General features: G+C 45.8%; 1 protein-coding gene across 1 annotated transcript; it reads right to left on the bottom strand.

The window, feature by feature from the left end:
* Positions 1-27,680, bottom strand: LGI2 (leucine rich repeat LGI family member 2). Its single transcript, XM_029235713.1, has 8 exons — positions 27,267-27,680; positions 25,272-25,343; positions 24,214-24,285; positions 22,150-22,221; positions 17,018-17,089; positions 16,160-16,329; positions 9,800-9,964; positions 1-1,789 (listed from the first exon to the last, which is right to left on the bottom strand). Exons 1-8 carry the CDS (start codon positions 27,461-27,463, stop codon positions 972-974), a joined length of 1,638 nt encoding a protein of 545 aa, XP_029091546.1. The 5' UTR covers positions 27,464-27,680; the 3' UTR covers positions 1-971.

Genomic DNA, 27,680 nt, shown 5'->3' with positions numbered 1-27,680 from the left:
CATCTCTAGGTTTCAAAGAACATCAAGACTTGTATAAAAAAGCCCTCTCTGACTCCACAAAGACTTACTTCAAAAATTCTACCAAATGCTCAACAGATGAAAATACCTGTTCTATTGCTCTAAAGGACAGAATAAAAAGCACCATTCAGTCTTTGGCCTGTCTGCTGGTTACCCACAAACTCGAAGGATGGGTCCAGAGAAGCAGATGAGTCATGGACAGCATCAAACAAGCACAATTGCTCTGGCCACCATGCGGGTCATCTCTGAACCCCAAGAAGAGGGGGAAACTTTGTCTCACTCCTGGGTCCACAGCCTGTGATGGACCAATACATGTGTCAGCAGAATATTTTTTTCTGTAGCAGAGGAAGCAATGTTAAACGTTATTTTGTTAACACACCCGTGATGAACATCCATCTATATGAGCCAATGAAACAGTCAAGGCTCTGCTATTAGGGGGGATTCAGGAAACAGGGAAGGCTCAAAATAGCGTTGCTGAGTGTTATCCGATTTTTAAACTAATCGTCACCAAATCTCTTCAGCTGACTTTGGCTGTAAGCGTCCTCACCCACTCGATTGCTAAAATGGAATGAGAAGGGCCCATAGTGTGTTTGGTCTTTTTTTGTTTTTATTTCGTTATAAGAGCTGTCCCATCTTATCCGATTTTCTCCTTCCTCATTAAAAAGAAAAAAAGGCGCATTGTTTCCCTAGATGGTAAGACTTAACGTTGTACTCTTTTCTCAGTAATTACAGGCTTTCAGATGTGTTTTTAAGTGGGAGAATGGACATGTCATGCAGTTAGCCAATAAATGCAATCCCTGATTAAAATATGAGTTCTAAAAGTTTGAAAACTTCTAACTATTTCCCCAGTGCATTTGTAATTTCAGACTTGTGAACCTGGATTCTTTTTGCCCCCTTGGTCCTCTCCTGTGACAGCTAAAGCTACGCGTCTTTTACATTCACCAATCACACCTTCACAAACTTAAGTCAACAACTATGTGTTCAAAAATCTTTGTTTTCCCTTTGAAACTGGATGCAAAAAAGAAATCTCTCCTGTCAGTGGAGACGGCTGTGAAGGAACGAGGCGCCTGCACATAAATCTCCTTAAATTTTTTGAAGAGCTGCTTCTCTTTATCCCACTGGTATATCTGGGAGAACGTATAGTCACTCCCCAGGGCCAGGTAGTGATTCTCTTTAAAAGAAAAGGGCTGCAGGGTCATGGCCCCCCGGGATGGGAGAGCCTGGATCTCCACAAACTGCTTACTATTCCACCTCATGACCCTAGAGTCCCCGATGAAGCGGGTGAGGGAAAGGTAGAGGGCGTTCTGCATCCTGAAGCTCTTCACGGCCAGCACATCCTCCATGTTGGGGATGTCGCTGTGCGGGACAAACTTCTTAGAGCTTTTATTCCACTGGAGGATGATGGGGACCTGGGAGCGGCTGGAGAGGATCAGGTGTGATTTGCCGTCTATTTCAACAAACTCGGCATCCGTGTCCCTGAACCACTCGTGCAGAGACTGGTACGAGTAGAATCCTTTGCTGTTCCATTTATACACGGTCGACAGACCAGCTTTGGAGCTGTCTGCGATGACAAAGAACGTCTCGTCCTCGATCTGAAACAGCTCGATGTCGTTGGGCTTGGAAATGCGAGAGACTTCTATGTCCTGGAATTTGACAAACTTGGTCCAGCTCTCGTCGTATCTGTAAATGTGGGAGCCACCGAAGAGCTGGGCCACCACCACAAAGACCTGGTCGTCGATGAGGATGGCCTTACAGCCCACGATGGACTGACCTGCGCTCCAGAAGAGGGGAGATGGGGTTAGGGCAGCCACCGTGAGAAACACTCGTCCAGAGTCAGAGAAAGACAAATATTATATGATACCACTTATATGTGGAATCTAAAAATAAAACAAGTGAACTTATTTATAAAACAGAAACAGACTCACAGACATAGAAAGTAAACTTATGGTTACCAAAGGGGAAAGGGGGTGGATAAATCAGGAGTATGGGGTTAACAGATACACACTACTATATGTAAAACAGATAAACAACAAGGACCTACTGCATGGCACAGGGAACTATATCCAATACCTTATAATAATCTATAATGGAAAATAATCTGAAATATATATATATACACACACACACATATATATATATATAAAACGGAATCACTTTGCTGTACGCCTGAAACTAACACAATATTGTAAATCAACTATAGTTCATTTTTTTAAAAAAAGAAATAACAAAGAACAATGAACAGAGTAAATATTTATTTATGTAAATCTAAACTATATATAACAAAAATTTCTTTAGGTAAATTAACTGTATTGAATAATAATATATTAAACAATCAGAATATTTTTTGCGTTTAATCAAGAGAATGAAAAGGATAAATCTTTACGTAAATCTAATTGGTACAAAACAATAATAAAATCTTTAGGTAAAAAAAAAAAAAAAATGCCCGTCCACAGTGAAACTGGAACCCTTATGAACTGCTGGTGAGAAATATAACATGTTCAGCCACTGTGGAAAACAGTATGGCGATTCATCAGAAAATTTAACAAAGAATTACCATACGATCCAGCAATTCCACTCTTGGGTCTGTACCCAAAGAACTGAAAGCAGGGTTTTGAAGAGATATGTGTACACCGTGTTCATAGCAGCATTATTCACAATAGCCAAAAGGTGGAAACAACCCAAGTGTCCACTGATGGATGAATGGATAAACAAAATGTGGTTTATACACACAATGGATTATTGTTACACCTTAAAAAGGAAGGAAATTCCAACACATGCTGTGTCATGGATGAATGTTGAAGACATTATGCTAAGTGATATAAGCAGTCACAAAAAGACACATAGTGTATGATTCCACTCATATGAGGTACCTAGAGGTGTCAGACTCATAGAGATAGAAAGCAGAAGGGTGGTTGCCAGGGTCTGAGAGGAGGGGAGAATGGGGAATTACAGTTTAATGGGTACCGAGTTTCAGTTTTTCAAGATGAAGAGCTCTGGGGATTGATGCATTTATTGAACCACACATAAACACAGTTAAGACGGTAAATGTTATGTTATGCATATTTCCCCGCAATTAAAACAAATAGTTTTAAAAGTACCTCCATCGAAATAGGTAAGTGTTGGTCACCTGGGCCTCTGGCATCTTTAGAGGCAGGTGTATAATTCAGGAAATTCACTAAGACACCAAGCGAATTGTCTGTATGCTATTCCCGACTCCATAGGGGAGAATGAGGCATTTAAACGGGTTTCTTCTCTTGGGGGGTAAAAAGCTAGGAGTCAGGACTTAGAGGCAGGAAAAAAAAAAATGTAATGAGAGCTCTTGAGGACGTTTGACCTTTTCTGATTTCTGAAGCCGAGCGGAGGTAGAACAGACCAGTGTTAAACCTGGTGACTCTAGACCACACGGCCCAGCACCTCATAAGCTTTCTGACCCTGTGGCAGTTCCCTCAACTCCCTGTGCTCAGGCTCCTCCACTACCAGATGAGACTAAGGATGCTGCCAGCCCTGACCTTACACAGCCGCTGTAAAGACTACCTGAGAAATTTCACGGTCAGGGTTTTTAGTACAGAGCTTGCACACACAGGAAGTGATCAACAACTAGTCGCTCTCATTATTGGGTCATTGAGGCAATTGAGATCACGAGCCATGATCTGAATGATCTAGCTCAGGCGCCACCAAACCAGAACTTTGCAGGAAAAGGGTAACATTTTCAGTCGTTGACTCCCCTGTCTGGGTCACCTCCCATCACCTTCTCCCTATCTGCACCCAGACCCCCCACCCACACCGTTCCAGCCAGACAGCAATAAGACCACCCACATCTCAAAGAGTATTGGCCCGTCATCTAGGTCATTCAATTAAAAGTTATTTCTTTCCCCTAATTTTCTAGGCAGTTTGGACCAAAGTGAATTTGGTCTGTAAATTACAAGGATAATTACCCCATTTCTGTCCTCAGTATTAACATTGGGGGCAGACGGTTGGTGGATTTTCGGGTGGTATTTACTTTTCTCTTCCACTGCTTTGGCTTTCCTGCAAGAACCTGGTCCCTTTCCTTTGTTTAAAACTAATTATTACATTTTTTCTGAGTATAAAGGTTTTTAATGTTCATCAAAGCAAATTTTGAAAATAATAATAGGTAACACATAAAGGCGCTATACTAAGCACTTTACATGCTTATTATATACTTAGCATACACTTAATTTTGTACCCCGTTTTATAAAGGCACAGAGAAGTTAAGTAACTTATACAAGGTCACACAGCTACAATGTGATGGAGCCTGGGATCCAAATCCAGGTTGTCTGGCTCCAGTCTACACTCCACCACCAATGTACCAAAAAGTACAAAATCAAAATCACTTGAACTGCAAATGCTGAAATAACATTTAATATCTTGATATATTTCTTTAATTGCCAATCTCTGCACATATCCAAATGTGCCTTTTAAAAATAGATCTGGGCTTATAGTGTACATGGATTTTTTATAACCTGCTTTTTTCCCTTGACCACTATGTTGTGAACATTTTCCCATGTTATTGCGTCTCCTACAGCTTGATTTTTTAACACTACGTGGTATTCCATTGCATGGAGGCACCATATTTTATTTAATCCCCTACTGCTGGACATTGCACTTATTTCCAGTTTTTCATTATTGTAAGTAATAGGCTTCCCTGTAGAGAAATCTGTGTTTGAAAACCATCTGGCAGTGTTCTTAAATGGAGAGATTGCGGGGTAGACATTGTGCACATTGTTAAGGCTTCTGGGTTTAAACTACCAAACTGCTCCTCAGAAACTGCACTGACTCCCCCCGACAGCACTAACTGAGGTGCATGCTCCTCCTGAGTCCCTGGCTACGGAGGTCCCTTCTACCCAGAAGCATCCTGCAGCTATACTGGTCTCAGCTGAGGGGCCGTGTGAGAAAGAAAGAATTCCTTTCTTGGAGATGCTCCATAAAGCATCCTCTTTCCAGGTGTAGCCTGTGTAGTTGTAGCTTATGGAGTTGTCAGCAGCAGCAGAAATCCTCGTGTGTGTGTGTGTGTGTGTGTGTGTGTGTGAGTGAATATGTGTTTTAATCTAGGAGGAGAGATGCTGCAACATACTTAGTGGGCAGAAATCAAAAGGCAAACAAAATTAACCAAAAACAGGAGAGGTGAGAAGACATGTAGAGAGAAAAAGGAGAAGACGTAAGGAGCAAAACTTCGGGGGGCGGGGCGGCTCATGACCCTGGGTCTCCCTCTCTCACCAGAGGATGGATGTCCCTTTTGCACAATGCCCAGCAGGGCCACAGAGGGGGAAGCATGTGTCCCGCCCATTCCTCGGAGCCCCAGACTTGCCGGCCATGGATGAAGAAAATCCTGCCCAGCTCTTGCTGACTCTGGGATCACCCTGTGATCAAACGAGATGATAAATGAGGCATGCACAGCCCCATGAGGACAGAACGGTCCACGTTTACCTTGGTCTTGTTCGAGGCAAGTGGTTCTGGGGCTGTGCCCTTGCTCATCCATTTGTCATCTGCCCAGCTCGTGTGAGCTGCAGGGCTTTTCTTCACACCAGGCTGAATTCCAGCAAGCCACACTCTTTCCTCCACAGAGCGAGCAAGGCCCCTACTTCTGTAACCACCCTCTTTCCCAGCCTCCCTCAGGCCATGCTCTGCTGGTCCTGGCACTCCTATGCTTTTGAAAGTTGTGGAGACAATTTTATTGAAGTCAAAGAATTAGGGTCTATGGGAGAAGGAGGGCTGCTCCTATTTTTTTTTTCACTATAAAATAGAGACAATAAGTACACATTATGAGGTTGTGTAGCTGACGAAAGAAACAGCTTATAAATCACTGAGTATGTAAATGTGAGTTGCCTTCCTCTAAGTGAAAAATTATGTGACGAGATTTGTGTTTAATGGAAATTCATGTAATAAGGGAGCAGAGAAGGCAGACTTCATTCCAATCCGGTCATCAAGAAATGCTTCCTGTAGGAGGCTGCATTTGAGCCTGGAAACCCAGGTGAAGGGAGAAACAAAAGAGAGGTGGTTGAATTGTAAGATGTGATCAGGAATCAACGTGACAGGAATTTGGCAATATGTATTCGGAAATGTGTGTTGGGACCCTGATGTATGAAATCTGTGTGCTTTCATGAATTAAGAAGAGTAAAAGATCCAAACCTGGTGGATTTCCCTAGCGGTGGTAGCAAGGAATAATAATCAAATATCTATTTTTTATCCACAACTGATATCCCAACACTTGTTGAGAACTTACTATACGCCAGGCCCCATGCTAAGTGTTATATAAGCCACCCAGTTAAATTCCCATGGGCCCAATACTATGATGATACCATTTTACAGATGGAATTCCCACTTTACAGATGAAAGGGGCTCGTGGAAATTAAAACTTGGCCAAGGTCACCAGCTAGAAAGATCTAGAGACAGATTTATGAAAAACCAGTGTGACGCTGGAGTTCATAAACTTAACGAACACAATTTTGTAGCTCACTTCTTGGGCTTGGCTGTGAAGAGGATCCCAGTGGGCTGCATGTCCAGCTGCCCACCTCTCAGAAGATTCAGACTTCAACACTCAGAGGCCAAGGGATCCCTGGAAACCAGTAAGCTCCAGCCCTGGCTCTGGCCACACCCACTCTGCTCTCACTGACCACTTCCTACCCGCAGCTCTGCGGCCTCCGCTGGGTCCAGGCCATTAGCACTTGCCTGAATCCTTGCAATAGCCTCCAACTGCTTGCTCTGGTTCCACTTTGGCCCCCTCCCCACACACGGACTACTCTCAGCCCAGCAGCTGGACACAACCCAGCATTCTGTAGCACCTGCACCTTCTGTGCAGCCTGGCTGACCTCTGCACAAAGGTAAAAGCCCAAGTCCTTCGTAGGACCTGCAAGGCTCCCGTGATCAGCCCTCCTACCTCTCTGACTTCGTCTCCTACAACTGCCCCTGGATCATTCTGTCCAAGCCAAACCGGCCACCTGCCTGTTCATCCAACAGCAAAAATACCTCCTGCCTCTGGACTGCTGCACTCACTCTTCCCTGTCCGGAATGTTCTCCCCGCTGTTCCCACCCTCCATGTGCATCGAGCCCTCATGTCCCACAAGTTTTATTCAAACACCTTCTTAATGAGGCCTCTACCAGACACTCTACCTAAAATTTCAGTCCTCTCATGCCAACACTTCAAATCTTTCCTCCCTGCCACCGTTTCCCTTCTTAGCATGCTGTCATCTAATGTGTTGTACGTATTACAATTATTTGTCTTATTTTATTGTCGCTCTCTCTCCCATTATAACACAGACTCCTTGAGGGTGGAGGTTTTCTTGTGACTTGTTCACTGCTATGGCCCCAGCACCTAGACTGGGCCTGGCTCAGAGTAAGCACTCAAGAAATCTTTGGGAACAAGTGAAAAAAATGAATGAATGACTTGATGAACCTAGGGGTGTGACCAGCTGCTGTATGTAGGAAGGGCAGGTGGAGGGCAATGCTGTCGCCTCCTACCAAGGTCAACCTGGGAGAAGGAAAGGGTGGGATGCAGCAGTGGCAGGTCCCGGGCTCTGCCTTGGAAGTAACAGTGGAGTGATTCAACATGCCTGAGCCTACATCTCTTCTTTTGGAAAGGTAAGGAGGAAGCCAGCATTAAGAACTGCCTGCTTAGGACTTCCCTGGTGGTGCAGTGGTTAAGAATCTGCTTGCCAATGCAGGGGACATGGGTTCGAGCTCTGTTCTGGGAAGATCCCACATGCCACAGAGCAGTTAAACCCATGTGCCACAACTACTGAGCCTGTGCTCTAGAGCCCGTGCTCCGCAACAAGAGAAGCCACCGCAATGAGAAGCCCACGCACAGCAACGAAGAGTAGCCCCAGCTCTCCGCAAAATAGAGAAAGCCCATGCGCAGCGATGAAGACTGAACGCAGCCTAAAATAAATAAATTTTTAAAAGAGGAAACAAACAAACAAAAAAGAACTGCCCTCTCTGTGCCTGGCACTCATCCAATTCTCACAACATCCATGGGAGGTACATCTCCTGCCCATTTCACCCATGAGAAAACAGAGGCTCAAAGGCCACAGCTACTTCCTAGCACATGGCAGAGTCAGGAGTAGAATCCACGTTCATAGGTTTTGAAAACCTGAGCTCTTTATAGTTCATATGCCTCCTCTCTCTTGAAGAGAAGTCGCTTGTCCTCTACCTACGGGCAGGGAACCCGCAATAACACCTCAAACAGCTGTTATGAGCCCCAATGAGACTAACCCGAACCTGGCTCTCTGCAAGCCCACAACCAGCACCGGCAACAAGCACTGGCCTCAGAACTGCCTGCACGAGAGCACGGCTTCACTCTGCTCCCACCTCCTCGTGTGAGAGGGAGGAGAGAAGGCAGAGGGGCCTGCTCATTCAGCCCTCACCGACCTTCCAGGTCAGAGAAAAGATGGAAGCAAAAAACCATGCGGGTGGTGAGTTCCTCTCTCACCTCGTTTCCTCTAACATGGACCGGCTTTAGGGTCCTGAGGCCTGGGCTCCCTCCACAGGTTCACCTGCACTGCTCTGTGCTGAGTCTGCGCTTGGAGCGAGCAGGGCTGCTCCCAGGAATGTGGGCTCAGCACTGGGAGGCCAGATGGCATGTCGGAGAGTCAGGATCTACGTCTCATAGACCTCTCCGGGCTGCCAGATCAGCCTCATTAGCAGCTCTGCTCCCCGAGGGTGAACGATGCTCTCCCTGCATCCCTGCACCTGCTGCAAGGCCAGAACCTCCGTATCTGGAAATGCTACCTGGATACACTTCTCTCTGCCCCAGCAAGACGCTGCTCGAACCAGAGAAGGAATCACTGAGGGAAACCCTCACATGGGGCAAGAGTTAGGCCACGTGGTGCTGTCTGTAAAGTCAGTATTAGTATCAGATTGCACTTTGATAAATGAGAAGTCTTTGAAAGATTGTTTTGACTTTATCCACTGATTTAAAAAGCAAGTAGACGGTCTATTTTTAGTAGCGCTAAGACACTGGGATTCAATGATGGCCCCAAATGAAGCTCTAAGTCTTATCCCAAAGGCTTGAATTAGGAAGCCATTTATGCTTATTGTGTATGTACTTATTAAAAGGAAGTAGTGATCACCAGAACTTCGCAAGGGGGCAACAGAAACAGCTATAGTGTGTGTGGGTTCATGAGTGTGTGCATGTGAGGACGTGTGTGTGTGCATTAGCATATTAGTTAAGAGCTTACAAAAGTCAAAGGATTCGGGCTTCCCTGGTGGCGCAGTGGTTGAGAGTCCGCCTGCCGATGCGGGGGACACGGGTTCGTGCCCCGGTCCAGGAGGATCCCACATGCCGCGGAGCGGCTGGGCCCGTGAGCCATGGCCGCTGAGCCTGCGCGTCCGGAGCCTGTGCTCCGCAACGGGAGAGGCCACAACAGTGAGAGGCCCGCGTACCAAAAAAAAAAAGTCAAAGGATTCATTTAGCTGCTAAAACGCTCATGCAGTCTGAAGCTGTCATAACTGCTCAAAATCAAGGGATTCTGGGAGTGACTTCTCACCATTTCAGGAAAATGCTTCCCACCACAGGCCCCCATCACCCTCTCCCTTTACAAAAGGATCACCAATAAATAGAATCACCACCTAAGGTTTCTGCTCTCACCAATAACTGACCATGTCCAGAAAAAGTTGGAGGGAAGAGGGTGGGCTGGAATGTGTTCCCAAATCAAACCAAGCCAGAGAGCCAAGCTCCCTCTCGGGATAACAGAGAACATTTCTTCTCTCCCGGGCTTTAGGCCACGGTGAAATGAGGTCAGTACATCCAGTGAAAGCCATAACACACCTGTAATATTGTCATAGCTCCGGAAATTCATTTCGATGTGGTCCCACTCCAGCACCATGCAGTTCTCCATGCTGGGCTGAGCGATGGCCACGTACACATCATTCTTGGAGTTGAACGTATCCACTGAAACCGACTGGTAGGGCAGAGTCTGATGAACAACAAAATCTGGGAAGGGGTGTTTAAAAAAAAGTCTCTGTGAGCTCTCCTGTGGGCATTATGGACCGCCATTCCCCTTCTATCCTTTCTCTCATCAGTTCCAAAGAGGACTGGGGAGGGGGGAGGGCAGGAGAGAAGCAACACACATCATGGCATGTTTCACTCTGGATGAGTCCAGAGAGTTCTGGCTTGTGCAGAAATAGCAGACTGAACGCACAGCTTCTAATACAGCTTCCCTGAGATAAATAGCTCACAAGTCTGGCTAGAGGATCTCAAAGTTTTAAACAAATTTGGTGAGACCTGGCTTTCAGAAAGACAGGACAGAAAGGATACTGCAGGACAACATTCCTGAAACTATGGTGAAATTTACTCTATGAAGAAGGGCTGCTGTGGGTCAAATTCCTTTGGAGAATGCTGTTCTTTTTAGCTCTCTCAGAATAGTACAGGTAGTAAAGAAAACTGAAAGTAAATTCCCCAAAGGGCACACTGCAGTTTTGGAAACCAAACCAAACTCTTTGACGGGGTCTTGGAGGTTTATAAAGCCCACTGTGCGGGGAAGTTAACCTAGGTGTGTTTACTGGTTACTGGACTGGTAGCAGTGCTAAGTACGGCTGTGCCTGGGATCTGGGTACTGCTCTGCAGCTCAGGGAGCAGTTACAGGAGATCTATTAAATTTTCCAGCAATATAGACGCCATCCTATTTAAGCACGCATTCTGCTCTTACACTTAGTGGCAAGTCAATACCCATCATCTGTGTCGCTCCCTGAGCTACAATGACTCACTCTGTGAAATCTTGGTATGGAATGTACAGTCTTACCAAGAAACAGGGTTAGCATGCCCTCGGATGCAAGAACGGTTAGTGTGTGCAGTAGCTAGAGAAACAATGAAGAAAGAAGTTTTTTTAAAAAAACAAAATACTAATAAAGTTTAAGTTATTTCTTTGGCCAGAGATCTTTCAGGGTGCACTGCTTCTTAGCAGGCTAAAAGTGCCCAGGGTAAATTGAGGGTGGACGTCTGGCTTAGAAAAGTAGTTCCTATGAGAAAATCCTGGCTTTGCCCACCTCTTCCCCCACCCAATCCTTATCCATGCCCACTGAAGTCCCATCTCCTCTTGCAAAGCTGCCCTGACCAGTCAAATCAGGGACCCTTCCTAACTTGCTGGACTCATAATCAAGCAATGTTGTTTACATATTATTATTTACTAGGATTTAGTCTCCAACATAGAGACATCAGGGTCAGATTTGAAGAAATGGGAGAGATCTTAGAGCCAGAAGCTGAAGCTCAGAGAGGGTGTGTGCCCGGCCATGGACACACAGCCAGCGTGGTGTGTCTCCTGAACCAAGGGCTTCCTAAGGAAGGTCCTACACTTCTCAGAGCTCCAATGACACAAGCCCACAGCAGCCACTCAAGAAATAATTGACTCAGAAGCCTCATGAAAGATGTCAACTGAGGGCTTCCCTGGTGGCGCAGTGGTTGAGAGTCCGCCTGCCGATGCAGAGGACACGGGTTCGTGCCCCGGTCCGGGAAGATCCCACATGCCACGGAGCGGCTGGGCCCATGAGCCATGGCCACTGAGCCTGCGCGTCCAGAGCCTGTGCTCTGCCACGGGAGAGGCCACAACAGTGAAAGGCCCGCGTACCGCAAAAAAAAAAAAAAAAAAAAAAAAGTCAACTGAGAAAGACATTAAAAGGGCAGGTACCAGGTAGTGAGTAAGGAGGGCCTGTGCAAAAGGACTAGAGGCAGGTAAGGGGGCAGAGCAGCTGAGCCAGTGTTAAGGTGGGAAGTGTGGAGCCGGGGCCGGAAGAGCAGGTGCCCGTCAGCGGGCAGAAGGTAAAGCTGAGGAGTAAGGGTGGCGTGAGGCACTGGAAAGAGCGCTGTGCCTGGAGTCAGACCACCTGAAACCACTCCCTGTGTTTGACTCCGTGGGCTGCGTGCGCACCTGCCCTTACAAGGCCTCGGTTTACTCCTCTGCAGTATGGGGGCAATGATCCAAGCTCGATGGCAGGAACAGACTAGGTAATGTGGTGGACATGCCAACCTCAGGCTCAGCACACAGTAGGTGTGACTGATAAATATGGAACTGAGATCCAAGCAAGGACAGTCCCCCTCCACTGTCCTGGTCACCACTGGGCCATCTCTTGGGGACAGTGTTCATTTTAACGGCATCTAAGATAAAATGCCGGAGCGCTGACTCTGCCTTTTTGCTGAGTGACCTTAGGGAAGTTACCCAACCTCTCTCTGCCTCAGTTTCTTCATCGTCGGTTGAATCCATACTCACGTAGAACAGTGCTTTGCACAAGGTGCGTGCTCAATACATGCTACCTTTTGGAGGGGCCCCTCTCGTTCTCAGTGGACAGGAGCTGCTGAGTAAATGCTTGCTGGCTTGGCGAGTGTGGGAGGGCTGGCCTCGCCCCTGACTGTGGTGGGAGAGGACGGGGCTGAATGAAGGACGCTTGCAGGTACAGGGAGAAGAGGGAGAAGCAAAGAGGAGGCTGCCTCTGCACCCGACAGCAAGAGGTGGCCGAGGGACAGTGGGGACAGTCGGCAGGAGTGGAGGAGGTACCCCGCCCTTCTGGAACATTCGGAAGAGCTGGCGCAGGTGAGACAGACTGGTTTCTACCCCGCCTGCACTTGCAGCTCCAGGAGCTCGGGCAAGAGCCTCAGGTTCCCCAGGAGTAAAATGAGGGCAACGTCTATTTCACAAGGTTGCTGTAGAGGCCGAATAGGAGACTGAGGATTAAGTGTTAGCGCCCAGCCTCGGCTGCGGTGATTCCTCAGGAGTTCTACATGCGTAACAGTGACAGCGTGAAGCTGCCTGCGTGAAGACTTAGGGCAGAGTCACCATGGATCCTAGTTCCCCCTCCCCTATCAAGTCCCCCAAAATACCAGCGTTGCTTGGTCAAAGACTAAAACCTGAAAAACCCCTGGTTCATTCCTGTGGGCCCCGGTGGCCCCAGTGTAGAAGTCGGAAAACGCTGCAAAAGGCTTCCATGTTCACAGGCTGGTAAATGGGAAAAGGGAAATGGAAGCAGTCACGGTCTGCTTTCTTTCCTGGAGGTAGAAGAGGACTCAGAGAGTACAGCTGCGTTCTTCTAATTACCACCAAGACGTCTATAACCTCCTCCAGCATCTCCGGTTGCCTTGCCTCATCCAAGTCTGCCCAAGGTTCCCAACACTCCTGATGCTTTATAACCCCCTCTGCTTGCGTTCAGAGCTTCCTGACTACACTCTGAATTCTCAAGCACTTGTGAGCTTAAAAATGCAGGCCGTTTAAAGTGCAGACCCAAAAGTTTCAGTTTTTTATTTTTAAAAAATTCCAGAATTTTAATTTTATTTTTAAAAGAAATATAGAGAGCATTTTACAAATCTAGCCTTTCATGGTCCTATTTTCATTGATTTCCCCCAAACATTGGTTTCATAATATTTTCTATATACTGGCTATCTGGCACAGCACAGACTGTTAAATCATTCGAGTTATAAATCTAATTCTTAATAGGACACTCCTTCTCCCCCTTCGCTGCTCCTGTCCAAAAAAAAGGAGGAGAAGAGAAAGAAGGAAGAAGGGAAGAAACCAGTGAAACAATATGATTGATGAATGTGTGTTTGTGTGAATGGGGGAGAGGACTCGGGGAATTTAAACATCTTCCCCCATCACCATCGGAAGTTATTTCTCACAAACGACAAAAGCACATTCATTGTGGAAAGATCTCAAACAATCCACACGCTGATATGACATCAATTTACTGGTGTTAAAGTATTAATGGCCTTCTCTGCAAAAAGCACTTCCACTTCCATTCACATTGGATTAAGTTCATGATGTCAGTGGGACTCTTACAATTTAGGTCTTGCTCCCACTGGAATCAACAGATTTTTACATACCAATTTATAGCACTTGCAGAAAATAAATTATACATGATGCTGATCCTATTGGGAGAGAAACTGCACATTAATGCATTATTTCTCTCTGCATTTTCATCAGCCCTGAAATAGGGAAACTAACGGGACAATTAGGATACAAAATTCACTCCCTCTTAAGGAATTTAGTGAATTATCCACCTAACATGGGGAATTATGAGTAGGTAACAGGGGTTTTTGAGGTGGTTAAAAATAGACTTGAAGCAGAGGGTTATGGAGGGACTGGTTAAAGCTGAAACGGGCCAGGGGTGGCTTTGTGGTGCTAATTACACCCCTGTGCTGAGGAACAGGATGGTAATGTACCCTCCTCTCCCTGGGAAGAACAAGGTGAGACATCTACCGGAAGAATTTACTCCTTTGCTAAAACCCCGAGCTAAGAGGAAAACAGTGCACTCAGAAAATGTGCTTCTTCCCCAAACTCGAGTGAGGATGTGGTAATGGTACCATGAGTCTTAGACTTGGCTTTCCAACTTCCATCCATCCTCACCTATCTCCTCCCTGGCCTTAAAAAGAGCACCAGCGTGTGAGGCTTGATCTGAGCCAGAGGATAGGAACCCCCAAAACTCATACTTTATCGACCTAGTTCTTACAAGGCAGGGGCTATATTTGGGGGGAGGGGGTCACAACTTGGTGGCACGATTTTTTCGTGATGGAAGACACCGTGGGTGAGAGCTCATCTGTTTATGAGCCTTAAAGGGATAAAACAAGAGCAAAGACAGAATCATCTTCTCCCTGTTTCCAGGTCGCGGGGGGGGGGGGGGGCTGACTTCCTAAATTTTAGCAAAAAGCTTGTTAGCAAAGATAAATATGTATAAGAGAATGCCCCCAAATGTGTTAAGGGGCTCATGACGCCCCAGAGATTCTGGGTTTAGGACAGATTCCTAGTTTCCAAGGCCCTCTATAGTCCAAGCCATTTCTCTCTGAGATTGGCAACGTTGTCACACACTAGGGCCGGGAGTGAAGAAAACAATGGAAAAGCTGCTCACTTCAGCATGGGGTTTAGAGAACTCTCCAGAAAAATGAGAAGAGGCAGAGAGGCGCCCCAGCGAGCTGGGGTTTCACATTTCATACGGCATGGCCTTGAATGCCACCTTTTGGTGCAAACGTCACTGACTGTGACCTCTGATAGATTGCACTGCTCTACAATACAATAAATAACCCCCCAGTGGCCTCAGCTGGCTAAAGGGCACCTGCCAATTACACAGCTGAATAAGTCCTTGTTCAGTGATGAAAGACAAGGGCATTTCCATAAGACTTCAGGTTTCCTCTCAGAAAAGAACAGAACTTGTCAGGTCCCTTATTTACAAAGATATCTAGAAATAATTTTTACTTTTGAGTTTGTTTATTAGATCGGGGGATAGCAGTAGGACTAGCCTAAATGTGATATTTTGTTCTTAGAGTTTTTTTGTCTTTTGAGCTTCCATAACTATTTACTGAGTTCTCTTTTCTGCTGCTCCTACTGACATGACTTGAGGCTTTGTAGATACCAACTGTCAGCCTAAGTGTTTATTTTTATAAGTCCGGTAAGCAGGTTTCATACTGTGGATTGATCCACTCTCCTTTAAAATCTGGCTTTTAGAAGCTATAGAAACTCCATCTAAGCCTTTCATATGGAGATATTCTTGGGCTCTCTACAAGATATGACAGTTGAGGCAGTTAGATTTTAGCTTTATCTTATAACCTGAAAATGTATAAACTGAAACCCTGAGGCAGACTGTGGAAAACAAAATCAAACTTTCTTGACATTTTTTTCCTCAGTGTGAATTTTTCCTTTTGATAACTACTTGTTAACTTATATTCCTACTTTGCCATTGACTAAGATGCCTAGCTATCTCATTTTACATGGAACTACAAAAGCAATTTATAAATTTTAAAGTCTGGTGTTTATTAGTTAAATGTCCTATAAATTTCATAGTATTCAATCAAGAGAACAGTGACTTAGGTCTCTCTGTACTGTCTTTATATGAAACCTAGACTGCTTTGAAAATGTTCTCATGCCAAACTCACCTTTGAGCTTAAAAAAAAAAAATCTTTAGACAAATTTGAATTTTGTAGAGAATCAAAAAGAATCAAAAGTAAAGCCAGTGCAGTTAACAAAAATCCTTCCAAACTGTTGAGATATTTTCCTTGCCACATCAAATCATTTCTTTGAGAATGCTTAAATTTCCCCTAAAATAATTTTGATAGCAAACTTTTACCCCCATGTTTCCCCACTCCCTGTTGACAGTCTAAAAGAAAAACAAAGGGTTATTCTAAATATCAGACTTGGATGATAGAGGTTCTGAATACCTGTAGTTGTGCATTCGTAGTCAAAGCTGGTCACGTCATTCAGCTTCTTTTCCTGATATTCTGGTGGACCGATACACAGGACATCAGAAACAGTGGAATTCGTCATCTTCAACCACAGATACAACCACTTGGCTTTGCAGTCACATTCAAACTTATTGCCCCTTAAATCTCTAAAAAGCAAAACAAACACAGACACAGAGAAACAGACATGTCGGAAATATTTTGGCCCTAACATGAAACTCCAGAAATCCTGATACCCTGACATATTTAATAACTCCCCCAAATGGAATTTTTTTTTAATTTTGTATTTAATACATCCGATGTCTTTTATGTACCACTGACTTTATTTAACACTCTTCAGTGCCCGTGATTTTAACCGTATAGCACGCAGAGAGTGCTCAGAGTTGACACAGCACCATTTTTCCAAATCCTCTTGAAACTGTCACCACGCCATGGTGGAAATGGGGGAGGGGTGACAGAAGAACACCACCCAGCAGAGGTTCTCACAAGCAAAACCAGGACATTACAGGAAGATAGTTTTGACAAACACAATTGAAACTTTAAGATCTTGTTAAATTTTGCCCAGCAAGGAGTGAAAAGCACTAGAAGACAATGCAGATGGATATGTTACTGCTCTCTGGGAGAAAGGAAGCCCCCCCCCCCCGACCCAGCATGCCGAATTACCATTGGCCTAATGCTACTAAGTATGTGGCAAAGCTAACACAATACAAACTATATGCTGTTTCCCAGTATTCGCTACTTTGTCATAGATTTTTAGGTACAACACAAAAAAAATGCAGTATAGGGGGAGAGGGGATTTCAAGACAAGCACACATAAACTTAATTTTCATTACTTACAGTTCAATCAGAGAGTCTAAATCACTGAAGACATCCCTTGGGAGTGCTTTTATGTGATTATTGGCCAAAGAACTAGAACAAAAAAGTCACATTTTAATGTGGTTATTATCTCCATGTCCTATCCCTCTGAAGTCCCTTAAATAAAGCAAGTGATTTAAAACAGAGTTCTAAGCCTCTTTAGCAAAAGGTAGTTCAATTTCTGGCTTTGGTCATTGATACTGAGATAAAGAAATGAGTTTAGTTATACAAAGATAACATTATAGATGCTGGAGCATACAATGTCCGTTTTTTGTTTTGTTTTTAAAACAAGCATTTATTAAGCTCTTGATACACATGTTAATCCTCAGATGGCATCTCACGTTTCTCAGAATAAAAGTCAAAGTCCCTTTGATGGCACCCAAGGCCCTCCATTGTCTAGTTACCTCCATTCCCACTTACCTGTGGGACTGAATCTCTGATGACTCAGATCACCCACACTGGTTCCTTTGCTATTGCTCCCACAGGCTAGTCACACTCCCAGCTCAAGTTCTCTGAACTCGGTGTTCATCTGCCCGACGCTCTCACCCTAGGTGTGGTTCATCCATCACCTCCTTTAGGTCTGTCCTCCACTTTCACCACCTTCCCTGATCTCTACACAACTCCTTTCCGCGCCCTGTTGATCTCCACTGCACTACTGTCACTTAGCATACAATATATATTAATTATCTATCTATTTGTTTACTGACTCTGTATTCTCCCTATACATAAGCAACATGAGGACAGAGATTTTTGTCTGTCCACATCTGTATCCCTGGCATCTAGAACAGTGCCTGGCACATAGTGGGTACTCAGTAAAGTCTTTCTGAATGGATGACTTAAGCACTAAAATGAGAATGATAAAAAGATAGATGTACAGCCTTATCCTAAGAAGTTCCCTCATGGGGCATCTAAGTGAACTTTATTACGTGTGACTATTAAAAAATAGTATTTACTTTATGTAAATATTCTTTTACATAAAGAATCTCAGCTCTAACACTAATGATAATCTCAGTGAACCACAATGTTTAGGGAATGACTGATTGTGATCAATTTCATTTTCTCATTAATTAAGGTTGACCAGAAACCATATTTTGTATTTTTGCCCTTAGTGTTGGAGATCTTTCTAAAATGTCCTAATCTACCCCCCATCTCCGGGAAGCAGACTTGAACAAACATCATCAATGCTTTCTCTGATGATTCAGGATTATGCAGTGCCCTGTCATCATCCTGCTGAAGGTGAATGTACGGCGTGCTGGGCTGCTGACGTAGAAAGATGATAGGTGTTGAAATGACGTACATCAAGTCTGATTTCTCCCAGGCATCATGCCCTAATGTGAGTCAGCCAAAAAACCAATGCTTACTTTTGTTTTCTTTTATACATTTGAGTATACAAACAGCAAAACATAGAAATGATAATCCACATGTAGGTAATTCAGCACCAACCTCTCTAAAAATATATATGAAATTAATCTTTTGTAGCATCATAATGACCCATCCCAGAAGGAGGAATGAAAGGGTGCTCCTCCTTAGAGTAAACTAGGGTAGAAAGTTTGTGCCCATTTTAAATCCAAACATTCTTGCTGAGTGAGAGCCATGGAATACAGGGAGACCTATAGTTTCTAAATTATGTCTTTTCCCATCCAGTTAACCACGAATGGATTACAATACAATTTCATGTATTATTTTACCTTCCTTTCCTAAATGATTTATTGGTACAATTTTAAACATGTTGGAAAACAGGCTGAGCAGATTGAAATCGTAACTACAGACTGTAGATTAATCAGACTGAACATTCTCTAGAAGTAGTTTCTTGACATTTAAAAAGGAGACAGTTTTGATTTTTTTTTCTGGCTGCTAGTCACTTTTTCTGGAAAGTAAAGTACAATATTTTTAGCTAATTAAAGGTTACTAGTTTAGCGAAACATTTTTAGTGAATTGAAATGCATTGGATTGAAGTGATAAGCATATACAGAATGGTCAAGGCCAAAAGAAAAAAAGCTGAATGTTTAGTAGCTGTTCCAAGTGTTCAATTTAGATTTCAGAAAGCTGAATTATTTAGATGGACTGTCCACCCCTACCCCGCCCAGACTCCGTGCATAACATCTCACTTTCCACTTCATTTTGTGTACAAGTTCATGGCCTTCATTTCTAAAACTACTTAACAGCAACTGGTCCCTTGGGCTTTGTGGGACCGCTGGAAAACAAATGTCCTAGATTTTAGTTACAGATTGGCACTGCTCCTTCAATGCTTTGAAACCTGATCTATGTTTCTTTACCTATGGATGTGAGTCTGCAGGTGTTGGAAAAGTTCATAAAGGTAAAAAGCAGATACTTAAAACAAGCAACTTCCAGATAGTCACTTCCTTAAGCACAGGAGTGAACTTTAGAGAGCTGATGTGTTCTCCTTGCTTAGAAGTTTACAAAAAAAGGGGGATGGGGTGGGCTGGGAGGATCAGTTCATTCTTTCAACAGTGTATTAAATGTTTTTATTACTACGAACATCTCCAGCCCAGAGGAGTCAACCTTAAAAGTCATAAGACTTGCCCTGCAGTAGAGCACACATGGAAAACCCAGCTTAGTAACTCATTGGTCAGTCAGTGAATCAGAAAGAATGTCCTGCTGGCTCAGCCCTGTGTGAGACCCTGGGGGAAGAGCAGAACTAATGGAAGATCAGCAGGGGCCCTGCCCTCAGGGAGCTTTCAACACAGCTGGGGAGATGAAACTAACATCCGTGAAACGGCACCAACCAATATGGCCAGTGTCTACAGCAAAGTGCCAGTTGTGTGGAATCAGCTAGGAGGGCTGCAAGAGGTGTGGAGGGGAGATCAGGAATGGCTCCAAGGAAAAGACAGAACTTAATCTGGACTGTGAAAGAAAAGGTGGATTCCAGGAGATCAAGGGCAGAAGAAACCGTATCCTGGGCAAGGGAAAGGATGTAAGGGAAAGGCCCAGTAATGGGGTGAACTGGGTGTGCACAGGGGCACCCTGAGAGCCCAGTGCTGTGGGCACATTCAGGGAAATGAGCTGGAGAGCTGGGGGGAGGCGGGCCCCATAGGCTTGACTGTGGGATGGGAACACACGCTGGATGGGCTTACATCTCCTCTAATGCATCAGATACGCTCTGGACCCAAACAAAGGACTCCTTTGTTCCCTCTGTGTGTGCCCCCTGCATGTCACACAGACAAGGAGGTGCCTCTTGCACACATATGGGTGATACACAGCATATGGTTGTATGTGCAAATGTGCAAGCACACACACACAGTTATGTGCACACATGAATAGAAGTCCATGTACCCAAGGGCCCACATGCACAAAGATATGCAAATACATATGCACAATACCTGCATATTTACATCTGTTTTCAGACCAAGGACCCATAGCCAACTGGTCAGATGAAAGTTGACATCTGGGCGAACTCAACCAGTCACACGGTCTTTACTTTAGGCGTATAATCTGCCCAGAGCCTTTGCTCAAAAACAAAGCCCTTCATTCTGGGAACTGGCTTTGTCTTGCCACAGCTGTTCTTCTCCAGTCCCCCACAGTTGTCTTCCTAGCACACCCTGTCTAGCCACCCAAACTGCCAAGGCTACTCGGCAGCCCCAGGAAAAAACTGAGGCTTCTTCATTAGCGGAGGGAGGGGATGATGCTATTGTTGTGAACGATGACGACGATGATGATAACAACGCCAACCAGACCTTGAACATTTACCGTGGATAATGGGCCGGATGATTTGCAAGCAAGCACTAACCCACTACGTGCGGCAATCTTATGAGGTCTGTATAATCATCCCCATTTTTAAGGATGAGAAAAGTGAGGCTCGAAAAAGGCTAAGTAATACTAACAAATGGTGGCCTTGAGATTTGCACTCGAGTCTATTGTGACTCAAAGCCCATTGTCTTCGCCCCTACGAGAACGTGGGGATTTGGCATCTAGGTTGAATCTGAAAAAACAATCAAGACTTTTATAGCAAGGAAAGAAAACATGGAGGAATGATGCCAATAAGAGTCTGATGTTGTCCAGGATCGGCTGTGCTGCTCCAGATGTTTAGAGACTCCCATTTCCACTCCCTCATCTCCTTACTCTACAAGCTGTAACTTAGGCAGGACTTCTGATCGGTAGCATTCCAGAATCAAGTGCTTACTGAGCCTACTGACAGACACCTTTGCCTCTATCAGGGTCTGATGTGAATGATTATCTCCTTAGATGTTGTATCGGTTTCGGTTACACACCCTGGAGGTATTGCCACCCTGCCTAATACCCCTACTCAAAGCCCTCTAACTTCCCCAATTGTCTTTTTACCACAGATAAGCTGACTATGGAGATGGGATATGTTATCCTATGTTATCCTACTCAAACACAAAGTTTCTAGCGTGCAAATGGTTAATAAATTGCTCCTGCCAAGACAATGACGATGTTCACATTTTCATAAGCACAGGCACTATTCTTCCAGTTTTCTAAATTTGCTAAGTGTGTGTGCTTGTTTTATTTGATATGCCAATTCAAGTCAATTTGTTTAATTTTTTCCTCCAGAAAGCTATTAAAGAACCCAGAGAGCTTAGCTTAAACCACAGATTAATCCAACATAAAAAAAAGAAAAGCTATTTGCATCCAAATTAAAGGAACCACAAAAATGTCTCTATTCTACTTCATCCTAATGTTGATCCTCCATTCAACAAACATTCTTCAATGAGTCAGGTAAGCCTCAGTTCCCAAATCTGTACAATGGGGACTCACAGATTATGGTGAAATATAAAGAGAGAAGGCTTAGTGAGCACTCAGCCCAGGGCCTGGCACAGAGTAGGTATATGATACATGTTCCATCCCTTCCCACCTCGTCCATCACTCCCAGCTCAGAGCGCTCCTGTCACATGCAGTCATGTGGACCATAACGGCAATTCGGGAGGACGGAGAAGATAAGAAAGCCAAGTGTGTGAGTGATCACAATGGGCTGGTGTCTGATCGACACTACAGAAACCGCTCGGGCAATCTGGCAATGAGTTTCCTTCAGAAGCTATCACAATATGTAGAAAACAGTCAAGAAAGAGAGAGGCACTGGGAAGTGACCCTCACTCTACACATTAAATAGGGCTTACAACACTTTTCACAGGACTTACAGGTGAGTCAGGTCACGAAGGCCACGGAAGGCGTTTCTTGAAATGGTTTCTATTTTGTTCCCTTCAATGAACCTAAGGAGAACAGCCATATAATTAAACTGAATTTTCTCTGCTTAATATCTCGAAAAAACGATACTGGGATGCTTTCAGAATGAAATCTAAAAGCATTTATAAATTTCAGAAATTCATCTCCAAAGGCTCGGTCAGCTATACCAGATTCCAAGTGGGAGCTGGGTGTGTGTGCAAGAGTGCCTCCACACAAGTGTGCTTTTTGCACTCCTTCCAGAAGCAGCCTGGAAGTCTTCAAAGTCAGGATTGGCAGCATGGGTAAAAACATCTTGGGGGAAAAAGGAGGAGAAAGCCCTACACAAAGGCAAGATATTCTCAAATTCCACAAGACTGGAACGCTTCCAGACATCTTCCCCCCTCCAACCTTCTTACATTTCACAGTGCCTGGCTATAATACTTCTGTTAACATCATTGCCCCTTGAGGGGAGCCCGTTGTTTTACCTCTTCATATTAAAGTCTTTGCCCAGGGAGAATTCCATTAAGCTTGGCTTCCGGCAAGCTTGAGTTCATCATGTCCTACACAGTGTCATCTCTGAACAAGTGGGTGACAAGGCAAGGATATTCTCAAGATCTCTAGGCTACTTGGAAATAGAAAGTATAAGGAAGTTGAGCATGGGCCACACTTCTTTCTCTGTGCTAAGATGTCTTAGGGCTTGCACACAGGACCTTGCAGTAATAACTCCAGCCATGCTTTAAAATGGGGAATACATGAAGTGAATGCACTAGGACTATTCCCTAGGGCCACAGAGAACTAAATTTTCGTTTACGGCATCGCATTTCTTCAAATGTAAGAAAGTCTCTGATGAGATGGTCCAAGGGAGACTTTGCAACATGATGTTTTTCGTTAGTGAAACACTTCTTGATTCGTACACTGAGAATGATCCGGTGCCTGGTTTTTTTTTTTAAATCAGGGGTCTATTCAGTAATAGACTTCAGTATAAGCTGAGAAGCGAACTTCCTCCTCAGTAACCTTGACAGGAAGATGTACCGCTTGAAAGAGAGAATGGATGGTTCTTTGTTCACCACCTCCATCGGCTGTTGATGTGCTCTGATAGAACCTAGTTGGCCTAGCACTTCAGCCTGACCACTCTTCCCAGGTTACCCAGACTATCAAGTATTATGAGAGTACCCGTATTATGTATCCTCTGAAGAAACAATTTCTCCAGAGACATCTTTCCTGAGGACAGGAAATCAGCAGAGAGCTTTCTTAGACCCAGGATGTATTTAGAATTCCAACATCTACCTGTTAACCTCAGATAAGAAAGCAGAGACATGGATTTTAAAAATCCCCCTGAATGCTAGGTAAGGAAATCCCATCTGATAGCAGGATTAATATTATTACAAAGTGACAGAAGACAAGGGTGGAAGAACTTAAGGGGAAAAAAAGACTACCTGAAAGTGTGAAGAGGCAGAAATCAGAGCCAGGCATTGCTGGGGGTGGGGGGGTGGGGTGGGGAAATGCACAACTGAAAAGGGAAAAATAACCTTTATTTTAAAGGAGAAAAAAAAAATTAGACCCTCAGCTGCAGCTCACAGGAGACACTGCAAACGGGATATAGGGCAGGTAAACTAAAAACGTGAAGCTGTATCCCCAAATAGGGAGACTTTCTTAAAAGTATGTAACCCTCAGAATCCTTCAGCTTCATTTCTGGCTGATCAGCAAATCCATGTCTAGCTTTGAGAGGTAAAAATATCCAATATAATTTCCAATTGTGCTTATGACATGACAAATTAAATGTCAGCAGAGAATGAATGAATATCTTTCCTTCTTTCCTTCTTTGTTTCCTTTCCCCCTCTTTGTCTCCAACCTCCTCCTGTCTCAGCATGTTTATACACAAGTAAACTATAAAAGGTCAGCGCTGAAAACAGAATGGGGTTTTCTGAATTTTCTCCACCCTTAAGCTCTCTAAGAGATGCTGTTCCAGCTTGGAAAGCAATACAGCCATTCCACTGACATACCAAACGCTCAGCAAATACACAAAGCACAAAACTTACAGGTATTCAAGATGAAAAAGTCCAGCAAAAGCATCATCCCGGATGACGGTGAATGAGTTAGAATTCAGCAATCTGAAAATAAGAGACATTAGGTTTCAATGCAGAAGTGTAAAATTTGAGTCACGGAGTGAAGCCATTTCTGTTTCTTTTGTTATGTTCTGATCTGCGGGCAAACACGGGTTCTTCTCAGTGTAAAACTGGCCCATTCGGTGTGCAACCTGACTCAGACACTGATGGACAACGGCAAGTGGATTCTCTTTGGCCAGATATTCTGGTCACCCCCATTATTTCACCTTTCTTCCCTACGGGTCTCAGTAAATATGACCTGAGAGCTCCTATTTCCATAATAACATTTAGGGGTTAAAAATGGAGGCTCTCTTTTAAAGTGAGGTGTTTGGGAAATGGTACGTTTAGGTGAAATTCAGGTCATAATTCAGTGTAATCATGTCCCCAGTTGCTGGATATGGGCGATGGCATCTACAGTAAAGTCCTTGACAGGAATAAAGACGCAGATGTAGAGAATGGACTTGAGGACACGGGGAGGGGGAAGGGTAAGCTGGGAAGACGTGAGAGAGTGGCATGGACATATACACACTACCAAATGTGAAATAGATAGCTAGTGGGAAGCAGCCGCATAGCACAGGGAGATCAGCTCGGTGCTTTGTGTCCACCTAGAGGGGTGGGATAGGGAGGGTGGGAGGGAGACACAAGAGGGAGGGGATATGGGGATATATGTATACATATAGCTGATTCATTTTGTTATAAAGCAGAAACTAACACAACAATGTAAAGCAATTATACTCCAATAAAGATGTTAAAATAAATAAATAAATAAAGTCCTTGAGGAAAACATGTGCTGAAAGAAGGAAAGGACACTGCACACTGGGGACTCAGCTCAGTGGGGACACAACAGGGCAAGTAAACACCAAGAGCCAGCCACAGTTTACTTGTGGAGCTTGGGTATCTTGGGAAGGACTGATACCCAAGAGACAGAGACGGCTCTTCCCAGGACCGCACCTCCAGGAGAGCCATTTCCAGAGAGGACTTCCCATACTCACAGCAGCTGCAGAGAAGGCAGGTGAGAAAACATTCGGTCCTTGATTTCCGAGAACGTTCCGTTTACCAGGCTCCTACGGGCAAGAGAGGAACAAAGCAAGGACTAGGTTGCTTTGAGGAAGTGCCGGGCAAGATGGACGAGAGGCCTTATCCTCTACCTGTGCTTTAAACTCCTCCACTCAGGAATGAGGCTTCAAATGGTTGGCCAGGGTCTTCTCAGGGGTACGAACAAGATGAGTCCAGCCATTTTCCAATGAACTGGATCAATAGGAAAACTGGACTGAATAATAGAAACCGTTACTATCAGTCTAGCTCCTTGCATAGACATCATCTCAGCCGGTTTATATCAATAACCCCTCACTTCCTTTTCTTAACTACAGGAGGCCCTAGCTGAAGATGGATAATTCCTTCACCTCTGCCCATGATTCTGTTTGTGTAGACACAGCATTAGTGTTGGCCGACGAAACTCAAGGGTAGGATTAAGCGTTCCCCTTGGGAGCACATCTCTGAAAGTCGCTCAGAGCGCTTCTGATTAAATGCACCGTGAAAGCCTTGGGAAACAACCCAGAGACACCTGAACTTGAATGTGTGGTGGGAGGCCACGCCATCTGCCAGAGTTAACGGCCAATCAGAACAAGGAACCTGACTATTTTAGCCACCAGGGCCCCTATCCTTTCTGGCCGCAGTAGGACCTCAATACATCATTTCAGAATTATTTCAGTTAATATGCAGATCCGTTAAGAAGCTGCTGGCCTAAGGGATTTATCCAGGGGAATTCTCATTTCTGGAATGCTCCATGTCACCCGACTTAGCAATATTAGGCGTCAAACAGGCCCTCTGTTTCTGCTCAGCCAGACTCTTCTGACTGCCTATAAATGCAAACAGGAAGCCCTTCACTCCTGGGTCCAGGCTCCAGCGCCTTGCCTGGGGTGGAGACACGGAAGTGGAGCACAAGAGCAAGTGAGAGCAACCCGCTGCTCCCCCATGGGAATCCCTGCCTCTACGACGGAGTGGGCATCACCCAGCACCTTGGCCTGGATGTGGGAGTCATTTCAGCAGGAAACATTTCCCGGCAGTGAAGATATTGCCCAGTAGCCCCTTCCCCAGCCATTATGAGAGCTGGCCATGTGGTTTGAGTGGCTGTGTGAGGCCAGGCTGAAAGCCCCTGCGCAGGTGGACCAATAATGGGAAGCCCTTTCCTGTCCGTTCCTCCAGCACTGAATAAGCAGCCAGCACAACACGCGGTGAGGAGGGGGGCAAGAAGCCCTTATGAGCTCAGGGCAAGGAGTCCGGCTGATTCCCAGCACTTGCCCTCTGGGCTGGATGCCCACATTCCCCAATGCTCCGCCAGGTCCTCTGTGCTTCCCTCTTCCGGGCCACATGCGGCGGCATCTCCACTTCTAGAGGTGACATGCCTTCTCCCAGGTACTGCCCCACCTGCAGTGTGGACAGGTCCAGAGGAGGGCATCGTGTAAACCACAGCCCCAGACCTCAGGAGGGACAGTGAGGCCTCATCCCTCTGCAAGCGCTCCAGTCATGCTCGGCTGCATACACAAGCCCCCCACACAACCTTCCCACCTCCAACACACATCCTCTCAAACTTTAATGCGCCCCAGAATCACCTGGGGAGGCCAAACGCAGACTCCAAGGCTCCTCTCTCAGACCCTGCATCATTCGGTGCGGGCCCCAGAATCTGCATTGGCACAAGCCCCCCCAGGTGGATCTGATGCAGGTGGCCCGCGGGCCAGACTTTGAGAAACACTGCCCCAGGGACTTGTCTGGCTTCCCAGACTCTGGATCTCGGGCTCCCCTCATCCTCCCCGGGGCCCGAGACTCCAACCCACGTCCCACCGCGCGCCCCAACCCAAACGCAAAGGAAGGGGCTGGGAAGTGGGGTCAGGGTCGCGCTGTCCCGGCGCCAGAGGCAACTCCCGGGCGGCGGCGGGCGCCGGGTGGGGCAGGACGGGGCAGGGGCTGCCGGGGTCCCACTCACTCACAGGGAGCTGATGTCGCCCGGCACGATCCTGGGCACCCAGGAGGAGCCCACGCAGATGATGGACTCCTTGGTACAGCTGCAAGTGGCGGGGCAGCGCGCCAGCCGCCTCACCTGCGCGCTCGGCGGGATCAGGCACGCGGCTCCCAGCAGCAACAGCAGCCGACCCGGCGCCCCGCCGCCGCCCCGCCGCAGCGCCATGCCGCGTCCCCGGTCCCCGCCCCGGCCGCGAACCCCGCTGCCGCGCCGCGCGCTCGGACTCCGCGCCGCTGCAGACGCGGGCGCCGCTCGCTGCTCCGCCGCCGCCGCCGCCGCTGCTGGCTAGGACTAGGGCGCCGCGGGTGTGGGAGGCCGAGCCGCAGCCGAGCAGCATGCTGGCCGTCACCCCCACTCGGCGCCCCCCCACCGGCGCTCGGGC

This window comes from Monodon monoceros, unplaced genomic scaffold (genome assembly GCF_005190385.1).
Source record: "Monodon monoceros isolate NGI ecotype Baffin Bay Population unplaced genomic scaffold, NGI_Narwhal_1 Super_Scaffold_20, whole genome shotgun sequence".
In the NCBI taxonomy this organism is placed as follows: Eukaryota; Metazoa; Chordata; class Mammalia; order Artiodactyla; family Monodontidae; genus Monodon; species Monodon monoceros.
Note: the sequence above shows the minus strand (reverse complement) of the source record. Positions and strands in the feature narration are given on the sequence as shown.